The sequence below is a fragment of the Carlito syrichta genome, unplaced genomic scaffold (genome assembly GCF_000164805.1).
Source record: "Carlito syrichta isolate Samal-C Ts95f unplaced genomic scaffold, Tarsius_syrichta-2.0.1 Scaffold306565, whole genome shotgun sequence".
Lineage (NCBI taxonomy): Eukaryota > Metazoa > Chordata > Mammalia > Primates > Tarsiidae > Carlito > Carlito syrichta.
This window is the reverse complement of record NW_007250661.1, coordinates 57,666-83,138: the sequence shown is the minus strand read 5'-3', so window position 1 is coordinate 83,138 and position 25,473 is coordinate 57,666. Positions and strand designations below refer to the sequence as shown.

The 25,473-nt window shown below is 39.8% G+C and overlaps 1 protein-coding gene across 1 annotated transcript in view; it reads right to left on the bottom strand.

Moving 5' to 3' along the window:
• Positions 1–25,473, bottom strand: part of CCDC171 (coiled-coil domain containing 171) — a 281,370-nt gene that overhangs the window by 210,074 nt on the left and 45,823 nt on the right. Inside the window, exons 6-8 of the mRNA XM_021715020.1 lie at positions 18,724–18,816; positions 14,050–14,210; positions 4,675–4,813 (exon numbers count right to left, since the gene is read on the bottom strand). Coding sequence (XP_021570695.1) covers positions 4,675–4,813; positions 14,050–14,210; positions 18,724–18,816 — 393 coding nt within the window. The remainder of the gene's footprint in view (positions 1–4,674; positions 4,814–14,049; positions 14,211–18,723; positions 18,817–25,473) is intronic.

Sequence of the window (25,473 nt, the reverse complement as noted above, 5' to 3'; positions counted from 1 at the left end):
GAACACTACACAACCGAAACTAGAAATTTAGTTTTACTTAGTAGTTGATTAAATCATTATTAAAGTCACAGGTTTTGAAATTAATAGCTCCATTTTTAATCAAAACTTTTTAAAGTCAAGTTTCATCGTCTGTGTTCCTATTATGTGAACTGAAACTAATTTTGCTAAGTCCTTAGATAGCCAATGTTGAAATTCTATTAACTCTATGACATTCAAAATAAAATTATATACCATTAATTTATTCACCACGCATTTTAAATCCATACATTGAACAGGAAGAATTTCATCAATATAAAAGTACAATTCAAATACAAAGAAATGATAATGTTCGGCCAGGCATGGTGGCTCAAGCCCGTAATCCCAGCACTTTGGGAGGTGAGAGGACTGCCTAAAGCTCAGGGGTTTGAAACCAGCCTGGGCAACTTGACGAGACCTCGTCTCTACAATCAATCAGAAAATTAGGCAGGCGTGGTAGTGCGCACCTTGTAGTTCCAGTTACCTGGAAGGTTGAGGCGGAAGGATCACCTGAGCACAGCAGGTTGAGGCTGTGGTGGCCATGAGCATGCCACTGCATTCTAGCCTGGGTGACAGAGTGAGACTCTGACTCAAAAAGTCTTTTTAAATAAATAAATGATATATGTTTGAGATGATGGATATGCTAATTGTCCTCATCTGATCACTATGCATTGTATATATCTAAACATCACAACGTACCCTATAAATAAGTCCAATTTTAAGTGACCACTAAAAACAAATACATAAAAGTACAATTAGAGTCAGCTGGGTTTATATTTGTTAAATGCCCACAAAAGACTCAACATACCAGTTTAGACTTTTCCAAAATTATGTTCTATATTTGTATTATATCTCTTACAAGGGGGAGCTATTACTTTTCAGAAGGTTCATTAACACATTGTATACCCTGGGCCAGGTGATCTCTAAAGCCCCTTCCAGCTCTGAAAGGCTATGCTGTACTAAGTTATATAAGTGTTGTTTTTAAGACTCCAAATCTCCTCAAGTCTTTATACCTATACAGAAAAATGGCTTTAACTTTCTCTTCCAATGCAACAGAGAAAATAAAGACCAAGACTTAAGTAATGGCCATGAGCATGACCTAAACTAGAAAACAAGCTGTTACCTCGAAGGGGAAGAAAAACTACCTGTAGGTAATTTACGCTTCCCAGTTACAGTCTATAAAAAATGACTGTGCCCAAAATAACCATGGGAAATGACACTCTAGGGTACACAGGAACACAGGATGCCATTAACACAACTTTATTTCCAAGAGTGAAAGGGAAAAGTTCCTGATAAGTCATTTTCTCTTCAGTCAACAACAACTATGAATTCATTTTATTTTTTTAGAGGGCTCCCTGTGTTGCCAAGGCTGACCTCAAACTCTTGGGTTCAAATGATTCAACTGTCTCAGATCTCCCAAAGTGCTAGGATTACAGGGGTAAGCCGCCACACCCAGTCAATAATTATGAATTCAAAGCACAAATAACAGCAAGACTTTGAGGATGCAGAATTAGAAAAACCTTTTTTTTTTTAGTCAGGGTCTCACTCTGTCACTCGGACTGGAGTGCAGTGGCACAATCACGGCTCACCACATCCTCAACCTCCTGGGCTCAGGCAATCCTCCTACCTCAGCCTCTCAAGTAGCTGGAACTACAGGCAAATGCCATCATGCCAACTAATTCTTTTGATTTTTTGTAGCAATGAGGTCTTGTTATGTAGCTTAGGTTGGTGTCCAACTCCTGAGCTCAAGCAGGACTAGGATTATAGGCGTGAGTCACTGTGACCCGCTGAAAAACTCTGTATTTTATGGCTTAAATTTAATTTGGTAAAAATAGCTTTAAAGCATAATCTCTAAAAGCTTTTTTCCCCCCACAAAGGCCACTAATCTATTGAAAAAGGTCAACAAAGAAATATGTACAAGAAAAAAATATTTAGGAAGAGTGATAGAATAACTTTTATTTTTAAAATATACTTAACTATTTGCAGTAATTTTCATTGAATAATTTTTAAATTAATATTACGGTCAGGTAAAGCAACAGAGAACAACAGTTCTAATAAGCATAAAACAAAAAGTTAAAAGAGAAAGCTCATAGGGAAGGAAAAAAGAAAACAAAAATAAAAGAAAAGAAGATACAAAGCTAGGAGTTTAAGAGATGAAAGAAGAGAGAGGAACACATTAACAGCTGGAGTCACAGAAACTGTATGTCACTTAGGCTACAAGCTGAATAAGCTTTTTTTTTCATCCCATTAGCTCTTCAGCAAGGAATTATTATTCACAGATCTGCAAGCACTTTTGGCAACCCATCGGGCTCTGAAGAGACAATTCGTCTACCATGTTCAGCACCATTATCAAAACAATAGTGTTTAACAGAATGTGCACCAAGGTAACAAGAAACAAAGGGTGCTGGTAAGCTGGCATTTGCCTTATTTTAGATGATCCATCAAACTGTAAAAGTTTTAGAAAAAAAATCTGTTGGCAACAATCATATATACAGATTTTTTTTTTTTTTTGAGTCGGAGTCTCACTCTGTCGCCCAGACTGGAATGCAGTGGCCGCTCCCGGCCACCGCAGCCTCGACCTGCTGGGCTCCGGCGATCCTCCCACCTCAGCCTTCTGAGTAGCCGGAATTACAGGCATGCGCTACCACGCCCAGCTGATTTTTTGATTTATTGTAGAGATGAGGTCTCGCTGCCCAGGCGGGTCTCGAACCCGCGGGCTCAGGCAGTCCACTCACCTCAGTCTCCCAAAGGCGCGGGATTACAGGCTGAGCCACCGAGCCCGGCTAACCATATATTTTTAATCACGAATTACCCATATGCTCTGTGGTGAGTTAAGCCACTCTCATTTTATTTTGTATCTAGTCACTGAAGTTCTAGAAGGTCAGAGTTAGGAGAATTCATGCACCCTACATCGATAACTATGTCTTAACTAGTGCGTGCTTAGTTATCACTCTGGCTTATTTCCTAAATTATTAAATACGATGTCTAATAATCAAGCAGACAAATCCAGTACTCAGTGCAATGACCCTGACATATTTTTCTCCACCAATGATTCATCCTTCTGATCCAAGAGGTAAGAGATAGGGCAGCCCATAAAATGTAGGGGACAACCCCTTGTGTTCCCTCCCAGTGTGGAAGCTTTTCTGTCCTCTCAATAAACCCTGCTTTCAAAATAAATAAATAAAATTTAGGATAACACATAACAGTGAACAGGTGTTAGAGTGGACTACGCAGATAGCTCCTATATTTCTAAAACCCCACATTCAAAATACCAAGCTACAATGTGAACTCTAGAACAAGCAGTGATACCAATACCTGAATCAGAACACACTAAGTTCTTGAGATGAATGGAAACTGTACAGAAAACTGGGTCATTTCAAAATGCTGAATAGGTCATGCTATCCCATCGTTAGCTTTCTATCCAGGCAGCACAGATTTGGCCACCGACTCTCAGTATAACCCACTGTTTCTACCTTTTTCAAGAAGAAGAAATTATATTCACTTTCCTCAATAACTGAAATCACTAAGAGTTGTGGGATATAATCGAAAGCGGTCAAGTCACTGGGGAAGGTATGTTCACGGAGAACAAGACAAAGAAGGAATAGGGTACAGCCATAAACTTTACACCCTTCCTATCAGGGTTCCCAGCAAACTGCAGTGTAGGAGTATTCTGCATCAGTCAAATAAATCCATCCAAAACATGTTTATTGAGGCAAGTACTCCAGGAGAATACAGGTACGTTAAATGAATTACGTTAGCCTCACTGTGTTCACCGTCTCTTAGGAGAGATAAATCACATCAAATTTTGGTGAGTATTAGGATTAAAACGCTGAGCTAAGTATTTAAGAAACACATTGATGGAGAGGCAGAATTCTCACTTAAGGGGATGAGAGAACAGAGAAGATAGAATCACAGAGAGCTTCACAGACCACAAGAGATCAGAGCTGGGTGTTACAGGTGTAAAGAAATGTGTTAATGGAAGAGAAGGAACATTTTGGTCCATGTGGGTCAAACGAATGAATAACCTAAACAAACATATGAAAACAAGCCAGGAGCACTAAATGTGGCTGAAGCATGAAAAAGGGCAAAGGAAAAAGAGACTAGAAAGTTCACACGAAGCCAAAAGGACATGGATGGCTCGACAAAAAGTTGGACATTATTCTGAAAACAACAGGGAAACGGTGGTGGGTTCTGAATTAAGGGAGGTTGACAAGAGCAGATCAATATTTTAGAGAGATAAATGTGGTGATGGTGTGAAAGGTAGATTACTGCGGAATGGAGACAGTGAACGGGTACAAAACAATTACAAAATGAAGTCTTTGAAACAGATCCAGGAATTATAAACCCTGATCCCCACTCAACCTAAGTAATGCTGTTTTATGCACTTAAAAAAAAGGTCCTCAATACATTTTTTTAAATTCTATACTCCGAGTTTTTGCTAATTCAGTTAGTTTTCCAATTATTCCAAATCAAACAGGTTTTATTATGCATACCTTTGATGTAATCAGCATTTCTGGTTTTGAAATTTGATATCAGTGTCACCAAAATTATTTTCACACTATTATCTCACGATATGTAGTGAAGGGGTGAAAAAACTTGCTACGTATCAAATATGACCCAATAAAGTAATTGCCATGGGGTTTTCTTTTTTATCCTTACCATTACAAGTTCTTCCTGTAATTCACTGCAACTTTTTTCATTATACTGGAGTCTCTTTGAAAGGTCTATAATTACTTTCTTCTGTTCCTCGATCTCTTCATTTAGTTTCTTGTTTTTGGAGAAATATTCTCTTTCTAACCTGAAAAGTTAAAGTGTCAGAGCAGATTTTTCAAATATGCTTTATCAACTGCTATTATACACCTTTAATACAAGTGGCAGACGTGCTATATACCATGTTTTCATGCCTAAAAGCTTTTTAAAGGCCACTTTTCCTTTTTCCAAATGAAAAGAATTGTACAACTCTAAATAAAAGACTTTAAGGTACTGATACTTCCCCTTTGATAACAAGTATCTGTACTATGTTCACGGTTATAAATCAAAGAGGTTTGGTAGGTGTTGATTTGGTCTCACCATTATTTTTTTGATGAACAAAATCTACCCTCCACAGTTCAGTTCACTCAGAAACTGCCTCAAGAATGAGAAAACAGTCCTACCAAACAATTCTAAAATTAAAGTTCAACATTAGAAAGAGAGCAGATGCTTTATTTCTGAATGTCTATGCATGAATGGCGAGTGGCACAGAAAATCCTAAAGAAATAATAACCAAAAATCATTCACATTCACTTTGAAGATGTGTTCATTTATTTTCAAAGAATTGGCCTTCCTATTTAAACTTTGTTCAGGGTGATATTAAACTGTGTTTGAATTCTGTATGGACATATGATGAAAGGTAGCTTGGAACTATTTTTGTTTACAATTTACGGTAGAGTAGTAGTACTCTAAAAAATAATTACAAAACAATTACAAAATTGTAATTGAGGGGGGCACATCTCGTCAACACCGGTACCTGCATAATGAACATTTGCATACCTAACCCTGAATTGTACCCCACATCTTTCAAATTAAAAAAAAAAAAAAAAAAAAGCCGGGCTCGGTGGCTCAGCCTGTAATCCCGCGCCTTTGGGAGGCTGAGATGAGTAAATTGCCTGAGCCCGCGGGTTCGAGACCCGCCTGGGCAGCGAGACCTCATCTCTACAATAAATCAAAAAATCAGCCGGGCGTGGTAGCACATGCCTGTAATTCTGGCTACTCGGAAGGCTGAGGCGGAAGGATCGCCGGAGCCCAGCAGGTCGAGGCTGCGGTGGCCGGGAGCGGCCACTGCACTCCAGTCTGGGCGACAGAGTGAGACTCCAACTCAAAAAAAAAAAAAAAAAAGCCAGGCTCGGTGGCTCAGCCTGTAATCGCACGCCTTTGGGAGGCTGAGGTGAGTGAATTGCCTGAGCCCGCGGGTTCGAGACCCGCCTGGGCAGCGAGACCTCATCTCTGCAATAAATCAAAAATCAGCCGGGCGTGGTAGCGCATGCCTGTAATTCCGGCTACTCAGAAGGCTGAGGCGGAAGGATCGCTGGAGCCCAGCAGGCCGAGGCTGCGGTGGCTGGGAGCGGTCACTGCACTCCAGTCTGGGCAACAGAGTGAGATTCCAACTCAAAAAACAAAAAAACTTTGGCCAGGCTCGGTGGCTCAGCCTGTAATCCCAGCACTTTGGGAGGCCGAGGCAAGTGGACTGCCTGAGCCCACGAGTTCGAGACCAGCCAGGGCAACTTGGCAAGACCTCGTCTCTACAATAAATCAAAAATTAGCTGGGCATGGTAGCACACGTCTGTAGTTCCAGCTACTTGGAAGGCTGAGGTGGAAGGATCGCCGGAGCCAGCAGGTCAAGGCTGCGGTGGCTGGGAGCGTGCCACTGCACTCTAGCCTGGGCGACAGAGTAAGACTCCGACTCCTTAAAAAAAATTGTTTTAATTTTTAAAAAATTTAAAACTTTTACAGTAGATAATCCACTGTAGATAATCTACCAAACGGATAATATTAATTCAAATTAAAATGTTGGGACAGGTATGGTGGCTCATACCTATAATTTCAGCACTTTGGGAAGCTGAGGTGAGGATCATTTAAGGCCAGGAGTTTTGAGACCAGCCTGGGCAACACAGTGAGACCCTGTCTCTACCAAAAAAAAAAAAAAAATTAGTGTTGTCACTGTTTTGTTTTGTTTTGTTTTGTTTTTGAGTTGGAGTCTCACTCTATTGCCCAAGTTAGAGTGCAGTGGCACAAGCATGGCTCACCTCCCAGGCTCAGGTGATCCTCCTACCTCAGCCTCCCAAGTAGCTGGGACTACAGATGTGCATCACCATGCCCAGTTATCTTTTCTATTTTTTGTAGAGATTAGGTCTCACTATGTTGTCTAGGCAGGTCTTAAACTCTGGGCTTAAGCAATCCTCTCACCTTGGCCTCCCTACATGCCAGGATTACAGGCGTGAGTCACTACACCCAGGCTAACCATTATTTTTGATCTGAGATCTTCATAATAAATGTCATAGACTATTTCCTCTGATGTTTAAACTGTAAGGCAGAGGACAGGGTGACTCTCAGGATAACCAAATCCATACTACTACTATTATAATCAAATACAAAGCTAATTTTTGAATGGCACATGAACTTACTCTGAAAAGTCAACATTACTTTCTCTAGGGTTGATCACAGACAATTCCAGTGCTAATCTTTTGTATATCCTCCTTTGATCAAGAAAATTCCAAGGCAGAGTAGCTAAAATTTTTAATTTATTTTGTTTATATTTTTATAAACATGTACAGGATTGGCTGCTATAGTTATGCAAACCTCCCAGAGAGTAGAACTAAACAATAAAAATAGAACAAGGTAGAAAAACAGATAAGAAAAGCATTCCAGAAGTCCCAATATACCTCGTATAAACAACTGAAGTTCCAGAAAATAAAGGTGAAAAAAATGGAAGGGAAACAATGACCAAATCAATGACACAGGAGAATTTCCCAGAAATGAGTACCTGAGTCTCTAAAATTGAAAGATCTCAAAAAAGTTCCTAGGAAAACAAACGAAAAAGAATCCATGCCAGGCCCATCATCATGAAATTTCAGAACACTGGGAACAAAGAGAAGATTCGAGAGAGTGTGCATAAAGTATGGAAGTACATATATATTATTATTTTATCATGTATTATAATGTAACATCAGTAAACCATTTCATATATTGGCCTAAGATTTTAGACTTGATGGCTATTCTGCATAAGTTTCAAAGTAAAACATGAACTACACAAAAAAGATTAGGACTTCTCAAACACTAGAACTGAATGGATATCAGCCAAACTATGAAAAAAGATGAAGATCAAAAACTCTCAGAATGCAAGTTTAAAATTTTCCTCTGATGAATAATTTCTCAAGAAATGACTTTACAATAGAGTAAATCAAACAGGAAGAAGGCACAAGATAAGCAAACAAGGGTTCCAAGATAGAAAAGAAATAGAGGGAATGCAAAGGATAGTGTTAAAGGGAGGCCCTAGAACTACTGTGTACAGGGAACCTAAAAAACAATGTACAGCATGAAGAAAGAAGAGAGAAGAGCTTAGGAGGAATGGCTCTTAGAAGAAACTTAAAATGACAGAATTTCTGAGGTGTAGGAATATGAATGACAAATTTTCAGTTAAGTTAGACAGCTTAAGAACAACCTAGTGAGTGATTGGCTAATCACATAAATAAAAATAAAAATAAAAATTTGATTCAGCAAATCTTTACAAGCAGCTCTTTATAAGTAGGCACTATTCTAGGCATTGGGAAAGCAATGAAATAAACAAAGTTCCTCTCTCTGTATAAGACAGACAATAAACAAGGAAGTATAGAATAAATTGTGCTATTAAAAAATTAAGATGAGCTACCAAAAACAATTGTGTAGAAAAGAATAAACTATGCTGTACCCCAAAACATAACTCTATTAAGAGGATGGGAAGAGGGGGAAGAGAGAAGGAATAAGTGCACGTTTTGTGGGAGTAGCGTAAAGCAGAGATAAATACGTAGAGGCCAAGAGATACGATCTCACGGTGGTACTTGAAAAAGTGGCAGAATATGCTTGCTATTTAGAAATGTGAAGTCAAATATCAGAAGAAAGCTATCACAAAAGTAGTTGCCTCACAGGAGTGGAAACTGGTAGCAGAGCACACCGTGGCCTGAAACTGCCGTCTTCCCTAAGCCCAACAGTACTATTTTGCTTTTTAGACTATGTACAAGTGGTCATTTGGTAAAATCAAGAGGCTACTTAACAACTGCTATTACTCAGCAAAGCAAATGCACTTAGCATTTTGTACTACTGTATACATAAAGCCCAAACTCTTTGCTGTTAGAAATCTGATGTATGACCCAAAAAGGCTGGCTCCTACAGCTTCGGCCAACAGCCCCAAGCAAGGGGGGCTACGCGGGGCGGGAGTAGGGCAGGTTGTGGGGCGCCCCGGTCTCTCTGAATTCTGGCGGAGAAGAGCCAGGAACAAAACGTAGAGGATTTAGGCAAGAAAGGGAAGGGAGAAAAAGAAAACTAGAGCTGGGGGATGCCGTCTTTCCTACTGGATTCCTATTCTTTTCTGTTTTTGACAAAACAAGAACGGGCTATTTTAGCAAATAGTCATCTTTGGGCTATCTTTTACCAAGAATGTAAACAGTGACAGTGCTGCTGAGTTATAAAACTTATTATTTTTATTTTTGGGTGATATGTTTAGAAAAATCACGAAGTTCCTAAATATGGAGTTCAATAAAATAAATAAATTTAGATCCAGTCCATTCAGTACCATATCTTAGACCACTGTGGTTTTAAGTTAAATTTAAACCATATTTGCGGATTACCATGATCTCCTTCTCTCAACTGTTGCCCAGCAATTGGTTACCAAGACTAATAAAGACTTGACTATAGGCCGGGCTCAGTGGCTCACGCCTGTCATCCTGCACTTTGAGAGGCGGAGGTGAGAGGATTGCCTGAGTTCAGGGGTTCTAGAACAGTCTGGGCAACTTGGCAAGACCTAATCTCTACAACAAATTTAAAAAAAAAAAAATTAGCTGGGCGTGGTGGCACACACCTGTGGTTCAGCTACTTGGAAGGCTGAGGCAGAAGGATCACTTGAGCCCAGGAGGTCGAGGCTGTGATGGCCATGAGCATGCCACTGCACTCCAGCCTGGGCAACAGAGTGAGACTCCTACTCAAAAATAAAATAAAATTAAAAAAGACTTGACTATATTTAAGAACTCAAATGCTTGATGGGCACAAAAACACTATAGATAGAAGGAATAAGAGCTAGTATTCAGTGGCACAATACGGCAACTACAGTTAACAATAACTTACTGTATGTTTCAAAATAACTAAAAGAGTAGAATTGGAATGTTCCTAACACAAAGAAATGCTAAATGCTTGAGGTGATAGATATCCCAATTACCCTGATTTGATCATTACACATTGTATGCTTGTATCAAAATAGTACATGTACCCCATAAACAGGCACAACTATTTATATATCCATAATAATTAAAAATAAAAATATTTAAAGAAAATCAAAAAAAAGATTACTGAAAAGATTAGCTGCATACTGCAGGTCTTAAATAGAAAAGAATTTATAACTAAGAGAGTGTGGTAACAGAATTATGAGATATATATATTCCACCTAAAATAATTTCATACAGGCATGTCCATTGTTATGAAACTGGAGAGCAAAATTATAACTCCGAAATACACAGCTTTTTTCTCCTGCCTTTTTTCATCTGCCTGGCAAGAAACAGAAGCCTAAAAACCTAAACCAATGGCAAGATACATGCTCCAACTAAGGCAGCACTTTCTCTGTAACCTCATTAGTTCTTCCCAACAAGTAAAGTAATATCCTACCCCAAAACTCCCTACTCTCAAAGTTGTAAATTAAAGGTAAGTAGTATCTTTGTTTGTTTGGGTTTTTTTGAGTTGGAGTCTCACTCTGTCACCCAGACTGGAGTGCAGTGGCCGCTCCCGGCCACCACAGCCTCAACCTGCTGGGCTCCAGCGATCCTTCCGCCTCAGCCTTCCAAGGAGCTGGAACTACAGGCGCACGCTACCACGCCCGGCTGATTTTTTTATTTTTATTGTAGAGATGAGGGCTCGCCAAGTTGCCCAGGTGGGTCTCGAACCCGTGGACTCAGGCAATCCACTCAGCTCGGCCTCCCAAAGCGCGGGATTACAGGCTGAGCCACCAAGCCCGGCCAGTAGTACCTTGAAGACCTAAAATCGGTCAGTTCTCCTTTTGAAATATATTAAAGACCCACTTTGAAAAATTAATGTTTGAGAGTTTGTGACTCTAAAAGGCTTTGAAATATTCTTTAAAGAGGACTCTGAAGAATACTCAGAAGTACAGGTAGAAAATGAAATAACTTATCCAATCATCCCTCGAGTCACGTCAGTCCTTATATCATAGCTATTTGGGATGGAAGTGGCTGTGATATTACATACAAAGAAATGGAAGACAGGAAGGGAGATGGGAAGTCACAGAAACTTTCAATGACTACTGCGCTTTAATTATCATGTAACTGTTATCATTTATTTATGATTATTTAATTTTTGATATTATAGTATATCTATACAGAGACAGAGAATAGATAAGGGACATTATGTTAAAGCATTAAGGATTAGCTGGGCGCGGTAGCTCAAGCCTAAAATCCCAGCACTTTGGGAGGCCAAGGCGAGAGGACTGCCTGAGCCCACAGGTTCGAGACCAGCGTGGGCAACATGGTGAGACCTCATCTCTACAATAAATCAAAAAATTAGCTGGGCGTGGTAGCGTGTGCCTGTGGTTCCAGCTCCTTGGAAGGCTAAGTCAGAAGGATCACCTGAGCCCAGCAGGTCAAGGCTGCGGTGGCCGTGAGCGTGTCCCTGTACTCCAGCCTGGGCAACAGAGTAAGACTCCAACTCAAAAAAAAAAAAAAAAAAGCATTAAGGATTGATAGTTAACTAGTGCTTAGTTGGAATATGTATCTAATATTTAGAAATGTCACTTGATACTTACTGAATTACAAAAATTTGAGTGAAGAATTTCAACTGCAAAAACACATAACAGCAAAACAAAACTTAAGGAAACAATGTGCTTTGGGGTCCAATTAGAAAAATGTGTAGGTTGGACTATTAGAGCTTAGTTGTTAGCTGGTATATTAAAATTCCTCTGGTCCGACCTTTGTAGGACTCTCTTCTTCAACATCCATGACAGGGAATCATCCACCCTCTGCTTTGAATTTCCCAAGGCAGAGAGCTCACTAGTTCCCCAAAGATGCCTATTATTTATTTCATTGTTAGAAAGCATTAGTTATTGGAAGCAAAATCTGACCTCTTCCAGTTTCTCTTGTAGGTCTTAATCATCACCTCAAAGCTACAGTAAAGAAGACTGCATTATATTCTATATAAGAGCTTTTCAAATATATTTAATATATAATATTTGAATACATATTTGAATAATATTTGATACATTCTAATACATTAAATGTGCTGATTCAAGAAATGGTTCAAAGGAAATAAAGGAGAATAAGTTCTTTTTTTTTTTTTTTCTGAGCTGTAGTCTCACTCCGTCGTCCAGGCTGGAGGGCAGTGGCACCTCACGGCCACCACAGCCTCCACCCACTGGACTCCAGTGATCCTCCCGCCCCAGCCTTCCAAGTAGCCAAAACTACAGGCGTGCACTACCACACCCAGCTGATTTTTGATGTATTGTAGAAATGAGGTCTCGTCAAGTTGCCCAGGTGGGTCTCAAACCCGCGGGCTTAGACAATCCTCTCTCCTTGGCCTCCCAAAGTGCTGGGATTACAGGCTGAGCCACGGAGTCCAGCCAGAGAATAAGTTTTTAGAATAACATTCAAAGAATGTCATTTCAGTCAAAATAGAGGAAGCAAAAAAATTCAGTTAAGAATTACTGGCTTCAGCACTTTGGGAGGCCGAGGTAGAGGACTGCCTGAGACCATGGGTTTGAGATCTGCCTGGGCAACTTGGCGAGATCTCATGTCTACAATAAATCAAAAAAGTAGCTGGGCATGATGGTGCATGCCTGTAGTTCCAGCAACTTGGAAGGCTGAAGTGGAAAGATCGCCTGAGCCCAGCAGATTGAGGCAGCGGTGGCCGTGAGCGTGTCCCTGCACCCTACCCTGGGCAACAGAGTGAGACTCCTACTCAAAAAAAAAAAAAGAATTACTGATTTAAAATATCATAAGCATTAATAATAAAAATAACCACAATTTTAAAATAGTTTTACCTTTTTTTTAATTTGTCTTTCAAGTGAAATCTATGATTTTAGCCATATCCACAAAAATTACCACTATATAAATAATACATTTCATTAAATCAAATCACTTCTTATAATAAAGTGTTTTAAAAGAACTCTTTACATTGTCACGGTAAGTGGAAAACCATTAGCTACTTGTCATAAAAAAAACTAAGATTAGAAATAAATACATAGGTTGGGCACAGTGGTTCATGTCTATAATCCTGGCACTTTGGGAAGCCAAGGTAGGAGGATGGCTTGAGCCCAGGAGTTTGAGACCGGCGTGGGCAACATAGCAAGACCCTGCCTCTACAAAACATCAAAAAATGACATGGGGAGAGTGGTGCACACCTGTCGTCCCAGCTACTCAGGAGGCTGAGGAGAAAGGAGCACCTTGAGCCCAGGAGGTTGAGGCTGCGGTGAGCCGTGATCGTGCCTCTAGCCCCAAGCAAGAGTGAGACCCCGACTCAAAATAAACTAAACTAAACTAATAAATACACACATGACTATAATATACCAACCTACTATCATGTGACATACTAACGAGAGTATGAATTTTACCCTCTGGGGAGAAATGATTTTAAATGCTGACTATTGACTTATTTTTGGAAGCATATTAAGGAATTCTGAACTTAAAGCGCTTCACAGAATTTTCAAGATGAAAGGCTTTTGAACCGAAAAAGGTTGAAATCATTAAGAGTAAGAAAGATTTGTACTCTGCACGCATGAGCTATGTGTCCTTTCCTTATTGAGCCTCCAAATCCATACCTGAAAAAGAGGGATTTTTTTGAAAGTAGCTACCACTTAGGGTGTTGGATACATTAAATGAAACTATGTAATGCCCGGAACAAGTGGGGAACAAGCCTCAATGCATGTTAGCCGCTAGCAGTAGGTGTTACTGCTACTGCTATTATTCTGCAGTTTGAGAAAATCGCAAACAGTATCCATCCACAATTTATGTGGCCTAGAAACCAAGCTCTTTAGAGAGACTGCATGACATCAATAAATATAATGTGAAATACATGATATACAGTTACTATCTAGTACATAACCGCATTCCTGAGACTACTTCAAAATCCAAAAGAACATTTCCACATTTACCTACACAGGGAATACAGTTATGTTTTATGAAATCCTTTACCCCCAGTCTGCCACTGACATTAATGGAAGCTATATCTAAAATACATATTACACATTCCTACTTATATAACCTTCATAAAATCGTTATGTTAATTTAGAGAATTTTACGGTAAAATACTTACAGATTTAGTTTTGCAAAGCTCTCCTGAGCATTCTGCTTCTCTCGCTCATATGCACTTTCAACCTCTTTGAACTCATTCTTGATCATTTCCAAATCAGCAACAGCTTCTGCTTGGCTGGCCTTTTCTACTTGCAAAGCCCCTTCAAGATCTCGAATCCGTAACTACCCAATGACAGAGAAGTAATTAAATCAGGCTAAGAAATATTAGCATCAATCTTAAATTGAGCAGAATACTTTCTCAACAACAGATTATCATCCACCCAAATACTTCTCTCTTTCTGTTTTGGTTTAAAAAGGGAAATAAACTAGAGTGTTTTCCCTTTCTCGATATGTTTAAAGGAAGAGAGGAAGAGTGAGTGAAAGAATAAACAGAAGAATTAATTGGGTTATGAAAAAGGACAGGCTGACACCACACAACTCATCCCATCAAAGTCAAATAGATACGTGGACATGACTCAATTTAAATTTTCCAGACTTCTAATTTTGACCTACATTCAGACATCTCTTTTATAAAATATGAAAAATTAAATGATTACTGAAAACTAAATCTTCAGGGGGATCTAAGTTTAAAAATCTTCAGGGAGATCTAAGTATAAAAAAAGATGAAAGGCCAGGCTCGGTAGCTCAGCCTGTAATCCTAGCACTTTGGGAGGCCAAGGTGAGTGGATTGCCTGAGCCCGCAGGTTCGAGACCAGCTCAGGCAACTTGGCAAGACCTCGTCTCTACACTAAAATAAAATAAAATAAAAAATAGCCAGGCGTGATAGTGCGCATCTGCAGTTCCAGCTACTTGGAAGGCTGAGGGAGAAGGATCGCTGGAGCCCAGCAGGTTGACACTGGGGTGGCCATGAGCGTGTCACTGCACTCCAGCCTGGGTGAAGGAATGAGACTCCAACTCAAAAAAAAAAAAAAAAAAAAGATGAAAAACTAAAGCGTGGTTTTCCGCCTCCCTTATGAGAAACATTATTACATGAACATCTTTCTAAGCCCAAGAAATTTAACAGATCTTTTCATTCCTAGAGATTTCTTACGATTGAAAGGTGAAGTTTTTATTGTCAAATACTACTATTTGACTGGAATATTTATGGTTGTAGTGATTTGATCTCTGAGATTTGCTTCAAAATAATCTGGAGGTGGGGAAGTTCAAGGGGATAACAGATAAAACACAACTGGCCTGAGGTAAGTATGGAAACTGGGTGATGAGTACGTGACGGTTCACTGTGTTATTCTACTCTTGAAATCCGACATAGGACATTAAAAACTAGATTCCTTGTGTCTACCAACAGTAGAATGAATAAACAAAGTGCACCCCCACAAAAGAATGATAGCAGCTGTAAAAAGCCTACAAAACCACTTTTAAAAGGCAAGTTTTCCATACAGTTCTCTATGTAAAATTAAAGAACAAAGTATTGCCGACAATACTGAAAACAGCAAGTTCCTTACCAGGGTATACAGCATAGTCTGCTAAATTTGGGGGTAGGCAGCAGGCTAAATAAGTGGAAAGAATAAAAAGCAGACAGGAGGGTAAAGGGATGAGAGGGACAGGAATAAAGCAAGAACCCTACCTTTTCAGAAATCCATGTTTAAAATAAAAGCAGTCTGCTAAAGTTTAAAAAGAGGTTTCTCATCTTCGAACAGTGAATAATATTATCTAAACTATCTGCTTCACGGGGTTGCTACAATGATTTAGTGAGGCAAAATTATTCAACAAATATTTCTTAAGGGCAATCGCTTCAGGTTCCCTCCCTCTGTGGGAGATTTCTTTCCTCTCAGTAAATCCTGCTTTAAAAAAATTTTTTTTAAGTACGTAATATGTGCCAGGCAATGTGCTGGTGCTCAAGATATATACAATGATCACGAAAATATAGAGAGAGAGTTCTTGAGGAATTCAGTCTTTCGTGGTAAGTGATTCCTGCAACAGAGGCGCGCACAAAGGGCCACGACATCAGAGAAGAGCTACGAACTCGGGGCGAGGCAGGTCGCACAGGGATGCAACCGACAACCTGAGTTGGGAAAGACAAATTCTTCAAGACACAAAGCCTTACGGTATGGAAATGGTTGAGAGATCAATCTTTGTAAATGATAATGATCAGAATTATTTCTAGTTGTCCAAAATAGTCTGGAATAATGGAAACATTTATTTTTACACTAAAGTTAGGAAATAAAACAGATATATATCTTCAATTCCATTTAAATTCTCAAACTGTGCCTTTTAAACTCTATTTCTTGTTGCTGTTTTGTCTAACTTCAATGTTCACAACTCAAATAGTAGATCAAGGAAATATTTTCTTCCTATCTACACTGCTATCTTCTTTTGGAAAATAAGCACATTCAATCATAAACGGCACATGAACAACCCAATTGAAAGAAAAAAAGACTGCAAATGAACAATTTTGATTCAACTATTTCTGTTTTAATGTCACTTTCTCATTTTTACACCACAGCATTCAATCAAATTTAATAACAGAAGACTTCAAATATACATTAAATTGTAACTGATGAAAAGGTGATGATTAATTACTTAGTAGTCTCCTTTGCATTTAAACTACTCTGCAAATGAATGCTACTAGACGTACCTCATTGAAAAATACCTGTCAATATTTATAGATTTATAGGTCAAATATAAAATTCTGCTTTCTTCTAAGTCATACCACTGTTAGATATCAAATATTAATATAAGTAAAAATATGTAGGTAATGATTTTTGTTCTTATAGCAATTACCTACATACTCCCAGTGTTATAACTACAATAAAAAACTAAATTTTGAAATATACTTCCTTAATGAATTTAAAACTTCAGCTGCAATGGCTTTCCACTGCATTCAAAACAAGTTTCTTAGCATGAAAAAGAACTTCCAAAATGAGTCTTGATCACAACTTTTCAACATTTTCTCCAAACTTTCACCTACGGTCTATCACACGACACTGGACAGTATTTAAAAAACAAAAAACAAGCACACTCTTATTTAGTGGTTTTATTCATGTAATTCTCTTTACTTAGAAGAGTGGTCAACAAGCTATTTCTGTAAAAGGCCAGAGAGTAAATATTTTAGGTTTTGTCAGCTTTAGGGTTTTGGTTTTGACAAGTGGCCATAGACAATATGTCACCAAAGGGGCATGGTTATCTTCCAATAAAACTTTATTTACAAAAACAGGCTGCAGGTCAGACTTGGTCCTAGGGCAGTCGTTTGCCAACCCCTAGGTAAAATGCTAGGCCTTTATTTCTAGAAATTTCTTCTCATTCGCTAAGACAGAGGTCACTACCCTTCTGCATCAGGGACTAGTATCGTGAAAGACCATTTTTCCACGTGTAGGGGTAGAAAGTGTAATCATCAAGCGTTAGAGTCTCTCTTTTTTTGGGGGGGGGGTTGGAGTCTCACTCTGTTGCCCAGACTGGAGTGCAGTGGCACGCTCCCAGCCACCGCAGCCGCAACCCTCTGGGCTCTGGTGAGCCTTCCTCCTCAGCCTTCCAAGTTGCCAGAACTACAGGTGCACGCCACCACACCCAGCTAACTTTTCATTTATTGTAGAGACGAGGGGTCTCCAAGTTGCCCGGGCTGGTCTTGAACCCGCAGGCTCAGGCAATCCACTCGCCTCGGCCTCCCAAAGTGCTGGGATGACAGGTTGAGTCTCATAAGGAACGACAACCTAGATCCCCCATACGTACCATTCACAATAGGGTTGGCTTCTACAGGAATCTAAAGTGGCAGCTGATCTTACAGAAGGCAGAGCTCCACTCTCCTGTTGCTCACCCCCTGCCATGTGCCCAGGACCTAACAGACCACCGACTGGTCCCCACCCAGGGGACTGGGGACTCCTGCGCTAAGACCCAGCAAAAATAAAAATTTTTTTTCCTTAGGCTGTCTCCATTTTCCCTCCTAGATTTAATCCTTTTTTAAATTATGCTCCCATAGTATTTTAATTCTTTGTGTAGCTATCTATGCACCTATATATCCATATATACACAGCTATATGCATATAAGTGTATCTCTGATAATGAGATGTAATTTCCAAAAAGAGCTTACTCACCTTTACACTTTCAGCTCTTAATAGAGTGAAAGGTGATATGTACAGTATATGCACTCATTACATAAGGTGCGTATTCTTAAAATGCTCTCAAAAAGAAATTGATCTCATGGCTGTTGATAACAAGAGCACTCTAGCTAGTTTTTCTGCAAAGGCCATATGGTCTCAGGCCTCTGTCTCAAAACTGCACTCTGCCACTGCAGCACAAAAGAGGCCATAAAAAAGACAAAACTTCAGGACAGTGAGTGAGACCCGCCTGTAGGCTAGAGACTGTCCACTCCTCCACGAATGTAGCACATCCTGAACTCTGTCCTTACCGCAAAATACAGCAGTGAGCGTCATAATACACCACCCCACTCCAAACGCACACCTTAGTTCTCTGAACGTCGTGCTGTTTTTCCCAGCTATTGTAACACAGCTTAAGAAAATCCACACCGTTAATTAACGGTAGCAAATATCTGTCTGGGGATGGGGAAGCACCCCCTTATCTATAGGGTGTCTGAATGAAACGTATTTGTATACCTAACCCTTAACTGTACCCCACAACATCATAATAAAAATATTGATTATAAAAAATAAATAAATAAATAAAAATAAAAGAGAAAAAAAAGAAAGAAAATCCACACCAAAAGTATCTGTTTACATTTTACCTGAATAATTTCAGAATTAAATTTTGACTCCAAATGGGCGGCTCTTTCTGCTTCAATATTTTCTTCTAATTTCCTCACTCTTAGAGTCATTGCCTGAAAACAAATTCAAAGTTGAAACTCATCAACATTGGTATTTAAAGTAGGTATGGATCACGCTATTCCAGAATTGTAATGAACACTGTAGATTACTGCAGCTGTAGCCTCATTTTTTTTTTTTCTTTGCAGGAGTGGAAGGTAAAAATTATGCCCAGGATGAATGCTCCAGAGATGGGTGTTTTTTTTTCGATAAACTTTCAGGAGGTACAATTTACATATAATAACATATACATGTTGAAAGTGTATACTTTTAAAGTTTTCCTGTGCCTTCCTCCAGTCCTCTCTACCCCACCCCACCCCTTCCCCAAAAAATCACCACTCTGATTTTTGTCAATCTAGAGCAGTCTGAATTTTCTGGAATTTTCTATAAATTCAATCATACATGTACACTTTTTATTGTCTAGTTTCTTTCTCCATAGATAATTATTTTGTGATTCATGCATGTGGTTGCATGTATCAATAGTTCAATTCTTTTTATCGTTAAAATAGTATTCCACTGGATTGATATACCACAGCTGGCTTACTGTTCACCTGCTCATGGACATTTGAGACGTTTCTTGTTTAAGCTGCCATGAGCATTTGTGTACAAGTCTCTGTAGGGACACACACTTTCATTTCCCTGGGGGTAAATAATGAAGCATGGAATGACTGGGTTAAATGATGGGTGTATGCTGAATATTTTAAGAAACTGTCACACTGCTGCCCAAAGTGGCGGTGCCAGTTTACATTCCTAACAGCAATGTATGAAATATTCCATTGTTCCACTTCCTCAACCAACACCTGACATGGTCATTTTTGCTGCTGTCGTTGGGTTTGGGGGGGTGGTTTAGGACATTCAAATAGGTCCGTAATATTATCTCATTTTAGTTTTAATTTGCAATTCCCTATTGAGCAACATTGCGTATCTTTTCTTGTATCTATTTGTCATGCATATATCTTCTTTAGTAAAGTCTCTACTCAAATATTTTTTGCCATTTTTTAATTGGGTTGCTTTCATATTCTTGAGTTTTGAAAGTTAATTATATAATCTGGATACGAGTCTTTTGTTGGAGATGTGATTTGCAAATATTTTCTCCCAGTCTAAGGTTTGTCCTTTCATTCTCTTAACTGTGCCACCTGCAAAGCAAAAGTTTTCATTATGGTGAAGTCTAATTTGTCAGTTTTCAGGCAAGAGTCAGTTTCAGGCCAGAAGTCAAGACCTTTATTTTTGAATGCCATTTTTGTTAAGAAAACGCAACCCTAGGAAAGCACCAGATTACTAGTCCCGAAGAGAGAACGTAACTGGTCATGACTTAAAGCCTGTCGGGGGACAGGGAAAACAAAACTATGGGAACACCCAGTATGTCACAGGATGACAGTAGTCAGGAAAGCCATGTCTAGAATTCTGCTGTCAGACATAAATATTTGAGTGGAGATAGAGAAAGGCATTCAAATTTGATTTCCTTTTCTAGAGAAAATTTGGGTAAGAAATAAGTTAATATTCATTACATTTACTCAACCATGTAGCCCAAGTCAAGTTTTTAAAGTGTTCAACTTGTTTAATCTGATTTTTCTTCTTTTCTCCCATTTCTTTCTGTTTACGCAGATGGTGGTGGGTCACAACAAGAAGAGATTGGATAATCCACAGACTAATCAAGCAGTCTGCGAACAATTAAGAAATGACGACACTTTTTTTGGGGCAAAGCATATGCCCATAATGACTATTACCGTGCAGAGCATAAACACAAACATCCCTTCTCTAGAAAGCTTTTTTTGGATGCGCTTATATTGATGGTCTTCATAGTCAAGGAGCAATTCTGTTGGGGTTTAATCATTCTGAGTTCCACAAACATGAAACTCACAAAATATCTTTTAACATTGAACTATTTGCTTATTTAGATTTTACATTCCTATCAATATTTCTTTTTTTTTTAGAAACTATGTCTTGCCAAGTTGCCCAGGCTGATCTCGAACTTGCTCAGGCAATCCTCTAGCCTCAATAATATTTCTTAATAAGATACTACACTAGAAAATAGTTTTCTCACAGGCCAGGAAGCAGTAAATTCAAATATGATCTTTTAGGGTCTAAAGACTATTCTTTTTTTTTTTTTGAGTTGGAGTCTCACTCTGTCACCCAGACTGGAATGCAGTGGCTGCTCCCAGCCACCGCAGCTTCGACCTGCTGGGCTCCAGTGATCCTTCCACCTCAGCCTTCCAAGTAGCTGGAATTACAGGCATGCGCTACCAGGCCCGGCTGATTTTTTTATTTATTGTAGAGATGAGATCTCGCTGCCCAGGCGGGTCTCGAACCCACGGGCTCAGGCAATCCACTCTCCTCAGCCTCCCAAAGGCACGGGATTACAAGCTGAGCCACCAAGCCCGGCAAAACTCTATCTTTTAAAAATACATATTGAAGTGTTCATGAATGAGACTATGTGATATCTGGGTATGCTTTAAAATCATCAAGCTGCAGGTTGGGGTGGGGGTCAGTATTCATGAAATAATATTATCCATAAACCGGCAACTGTTGAAGATAAAGCTGGGCTCAGTAGATCATACCTGTAATCCCAGCATTCTGGAAAGCCTAGGTGGGGGGTTGGCTTCAGCCCAGGAGTTCAAGACCAGCCTAGGCAACACAGTGAGACCTCATCTCTGCAAAAAATAAATGAACCGGGCGTGGCGGCCTATGCCTGTAGTCTAAGCTACTCGGGAATCTGAGGCAGAAGGATCTCCAGAGCCCAGGAGGACGAGACTGCATGACCTATGGTCACACCATGACAATCCAACCTTGGTGACAGAGTGAGACCATCTCAAAAAAAAAGAAAAGAAACTAAATGAGGGCACGTTCGTTATATTCATTACATTATGCTTATCTGAATTCATTATACTATTTTTCTACTTTCCTGCATGTTTGAAGATTTCTATGTTGCACAAAAATTCTTTAATAGCAACAAAAGCAAAGTTATTCAAGCTAAAGAGGAGATATGGGGCCGGTATCATTATTTACCCAATTAACAAAATCATATTTTGATAACGACAACAAATATTCATGAGAATGAATTAAGCCACGCACGCTTAAACAGAAAAAGGAAACGGGAAGTGGAAGCTGAAGTCTATCGATTCCTACATATACTGTTGACATAGATGAGGCAAAGAAAATGTTCCTTACATACTCACTTCTTTCCCACCCTTCTCGAAATCTGCTTCCACAAAATACCAGTCTCATGAGATGTCATCAGCTATTATATGAAAAAGCAATGTTATCATACTGTATGTGAGAAATACAGAATTAAAGCCAAACCATTTTCTTTTTTTTTTCTAAAGCTCCAAATAACCAGACAATTTTCTTTACAGAAGACTTTGAAAAACATCAATATGACAATCCTGAAGAACAAAGTCAGAAGACAGATTTCACAATTCTAAAACTTACTCTGAAGCTAAAATGATCAAAGCAATGTGGCAGAAGGATAGACCCCAGATCCATCAAGAGTCACAGAAGGCCGGGCTCAGTGGCTCAGCCTGTCATCCCAGCACTTTGGGAGGCCAAGGTGAGTGGACTGCCTGAGCCGGTGGGTCTGAGACCAGCCCAGGCAACTTGGTGAGACCTCATCTCCACAATAAAAAAAAAGAAAATAGCCGGGCGTGGTAGCGCGCACCTGTAGTTCCAGCTACTTGGAAGGCCGGGGCAGGAGGATCGCTGGAGCCCAGCAGGTCGATGCTGGGGTGGCCATGAGTGTGCCACTGCACTCCAGCCTAGGTCACAGAGTGAGACCCCAACTCAAAAACTAAAATTTTTAAAAAAGAGCCACAGAAAAGAACTGGGAGTCCAGAAATAAGCACACAAATTGATGGTCAATATATTTTTTACAATGGTGCCAAGACCATTAAATGAGGAAAAAATAATCTTTTCATTAAATGATTCTCAGGCAGTGAACAAAGAAATATACAGAATGTATTTGGATCCCATACGCCATATCATATACCAAAAATTTCAAAATGGATCAATGACACAAATATATGAGCTAAAACCATAAAACTCTTAGAAATCATAGGGGTAAATTTTCATGGCCTTAAAACTGACAATGGATTCTTAGCTATAACATTAAAAGCACAAGCAACAAAAGAAAAATGGATAAATTGGACTTCAACAAAATTAAAAACTTCCTGCAGCACTATTCACTATAGCAAAGATCCGTATTTTTTTTTTCTTTGAGTTGGAGTCTCACTCTGTAGCCCAGGCTGGAGTGCAGTGGCACGCTCATGGCCACCACAGCCTCGACCCGCTGGGCTCAGGTGATCCTTCTGCCTCAGCCTTCCAGGTAGCTGGACTACAGGCTCAGTTAAAATCTAATAAAAATATGGGTAAAAGACTTTTCCAAAGAAGATATACAAATGGCCAATAAGTATATAAAATGATGCTCAACATTATAAATCATTGGTGAAATGAAAATCAAAACCACAAAGAGATACTTCACATCCACCAATGTGAAACAGAAAGTAAGTATCAGCGAAATGTGGAAAAACTGGAAACCTCAAACACCACCGGTAGGAATGTAAAAATGCTCCAGTTGCCATAGAAACCAATTTGGTAGTCCCTCAGAAACTTAAACACAGAGTTAACCTATGATCCAGCATTCCCATTCCCATGTATATACCCAAGATAAATGAAAGCACATTCAAACAAAAAAGTGGTTCCCAAAAGTTAATAGCATCATTTCTCATAATAGCCAAAAATGAAAAGGACCCAAATGTCCATCAACTGATGAATAAATAAATAAGATGTTGTTATCTATACAATGGAATATCATCCAGCCAGAAAAAGGACTGAAGTGCCAACACACCACGGATGAACCTTGAAAACATATATAAAAAAGTAAAAGAGGCTGGGCGTGGTGGCTCACACCTGTAATCCAGGTACTTTGGGAGGCTAAGGCAGGAGGATTAATTGAGCCCAGGAGTTGGAGACCAGCCTGGGCAACACAGCAAGTCCAAAACATCTGCCGGGCATGATGGTCCCAGCTTCCCCAGGGGTGGGCGGATGGGGGCTGAGGCAGGGGGATGACCAAAGCCCAGGTCGAGGCTGCGGCCAGCCGTGATTGTGCCACTGCACTCCAGGCTGACGACAGAGTGAGACCCCAGATCACAAAAGAAATCGAAGAAGTCAAACACAAAAGGTCACATACTATATGATTTCATTTATATGAAATGTCCAGAACAGGCAAATCCACAGAGACCGAAAGCATATTAGTGGCTGTCAGAGAATGGGAAGAGGAAGAGGGACTGGGTAGTCGCTGCTAATGGATACAATGGTGGAAGCTGGCTGAGGTGAGTGGATTGCTTGAGCCCACGGGTTCGAGACCCACCTGCGCAACTTGGCAAGACCTCATCTCTACAATAAATTTAAAAAATCAGCCGGGCGTGGTAGCACACACCTGTAATTCCGGCTACTCGAAGGCTGAGGCGGAAGGATCGCCGGAGCCCAGCAGGTCAAGGCTGCGGTGGCCAGGAGCGGCCACTGCACTCCAGTCTGGGCGACAGAGTGAGACTCCAACTCAAAAAAAAAAAACAATGGTGGAGGCTGAAAATGTTCTGCAATTGGTCCGTGCTAATAAGGGCACAACTTTGTTAGTATATTAAAACCACTGAAATGTATACTTTTCAAGGGTGAATTTGATGGTATGTGAACTATATTTCAATAAAAAATAAAAGAATACCTGAGTAGAAGAACCAAGGTCAATGTCAAAGTCACCTAATTTAAACTTGATTCCCATTGTCGAAAACAAGTTCTGGCTGGGCTCAGTGGCTCAGCTTGTAATCCCAGCACTTTGGGAGGCCAAGCTGAGAGGATTGCCAGAGCCCGCTGGCTCGAGATCCACCCAGGCAACTTGGTGAGACCTCGTCTCTGCAATAAATCAAAAAATTGGCCGGGCGTGGTGGTGTGTGCCTGTAGTTCCGGCTACTTGGAAGGCTGAGGCAGAAGGATCGCCAGAGCCCAGCAGGTCGAGCGACAGAGTGAGACTCCAACTCAAACCAAAAAAAAAACCAAAGAAAACAAGCTCCTTCCAAATGCTTACTTTGAATCTTTAGAACAGGGATCCCCCAGAGATTGTAGGTATAAAGCATGATGCATACCATAGCAGGGAAATGTTTATATCTAGCCCAGACCAGAATGAGTATTACCCTAAGTAGACCCAATGCTGATTTTTCTTCATTTAATGGAATCTCCACAGTATAAAGTTCTTACCCTTAAAACTAAAATGAGCTTTCTCAGTATACTCGCTTTAGATTCTGTAAGTCAGAAAGAGTCTAGTCAGATACAAGATATTAACCCATAGGCATTGAGAACAAATAATTTAAAAAGCTAATAAACGGCAGATAGAGGGAAGAAACCAATCTAACAGTGTTAAAATATTTTTTCAAGTTCCAAAAGGCATATATGTAAGTCTCTCTATCAAAATGGTAGTCATATGGTTTATTAGAATACACAACATTCAGTGACTCTGTGATAAAAGAATCAGCAATTCAAGTCTTTTCATTTACTATATATGTGTATTAATTAGTTAAGTAATTAGTTATCTGGTTTTCACTTAAAAAGTCAAGAAGTGAGCCGGGCTCGGTGGCTCAGCCTGTAATCCCGCGCCTTTGGGAGGCTGAGGTGAGTGGATTGCCTGAACC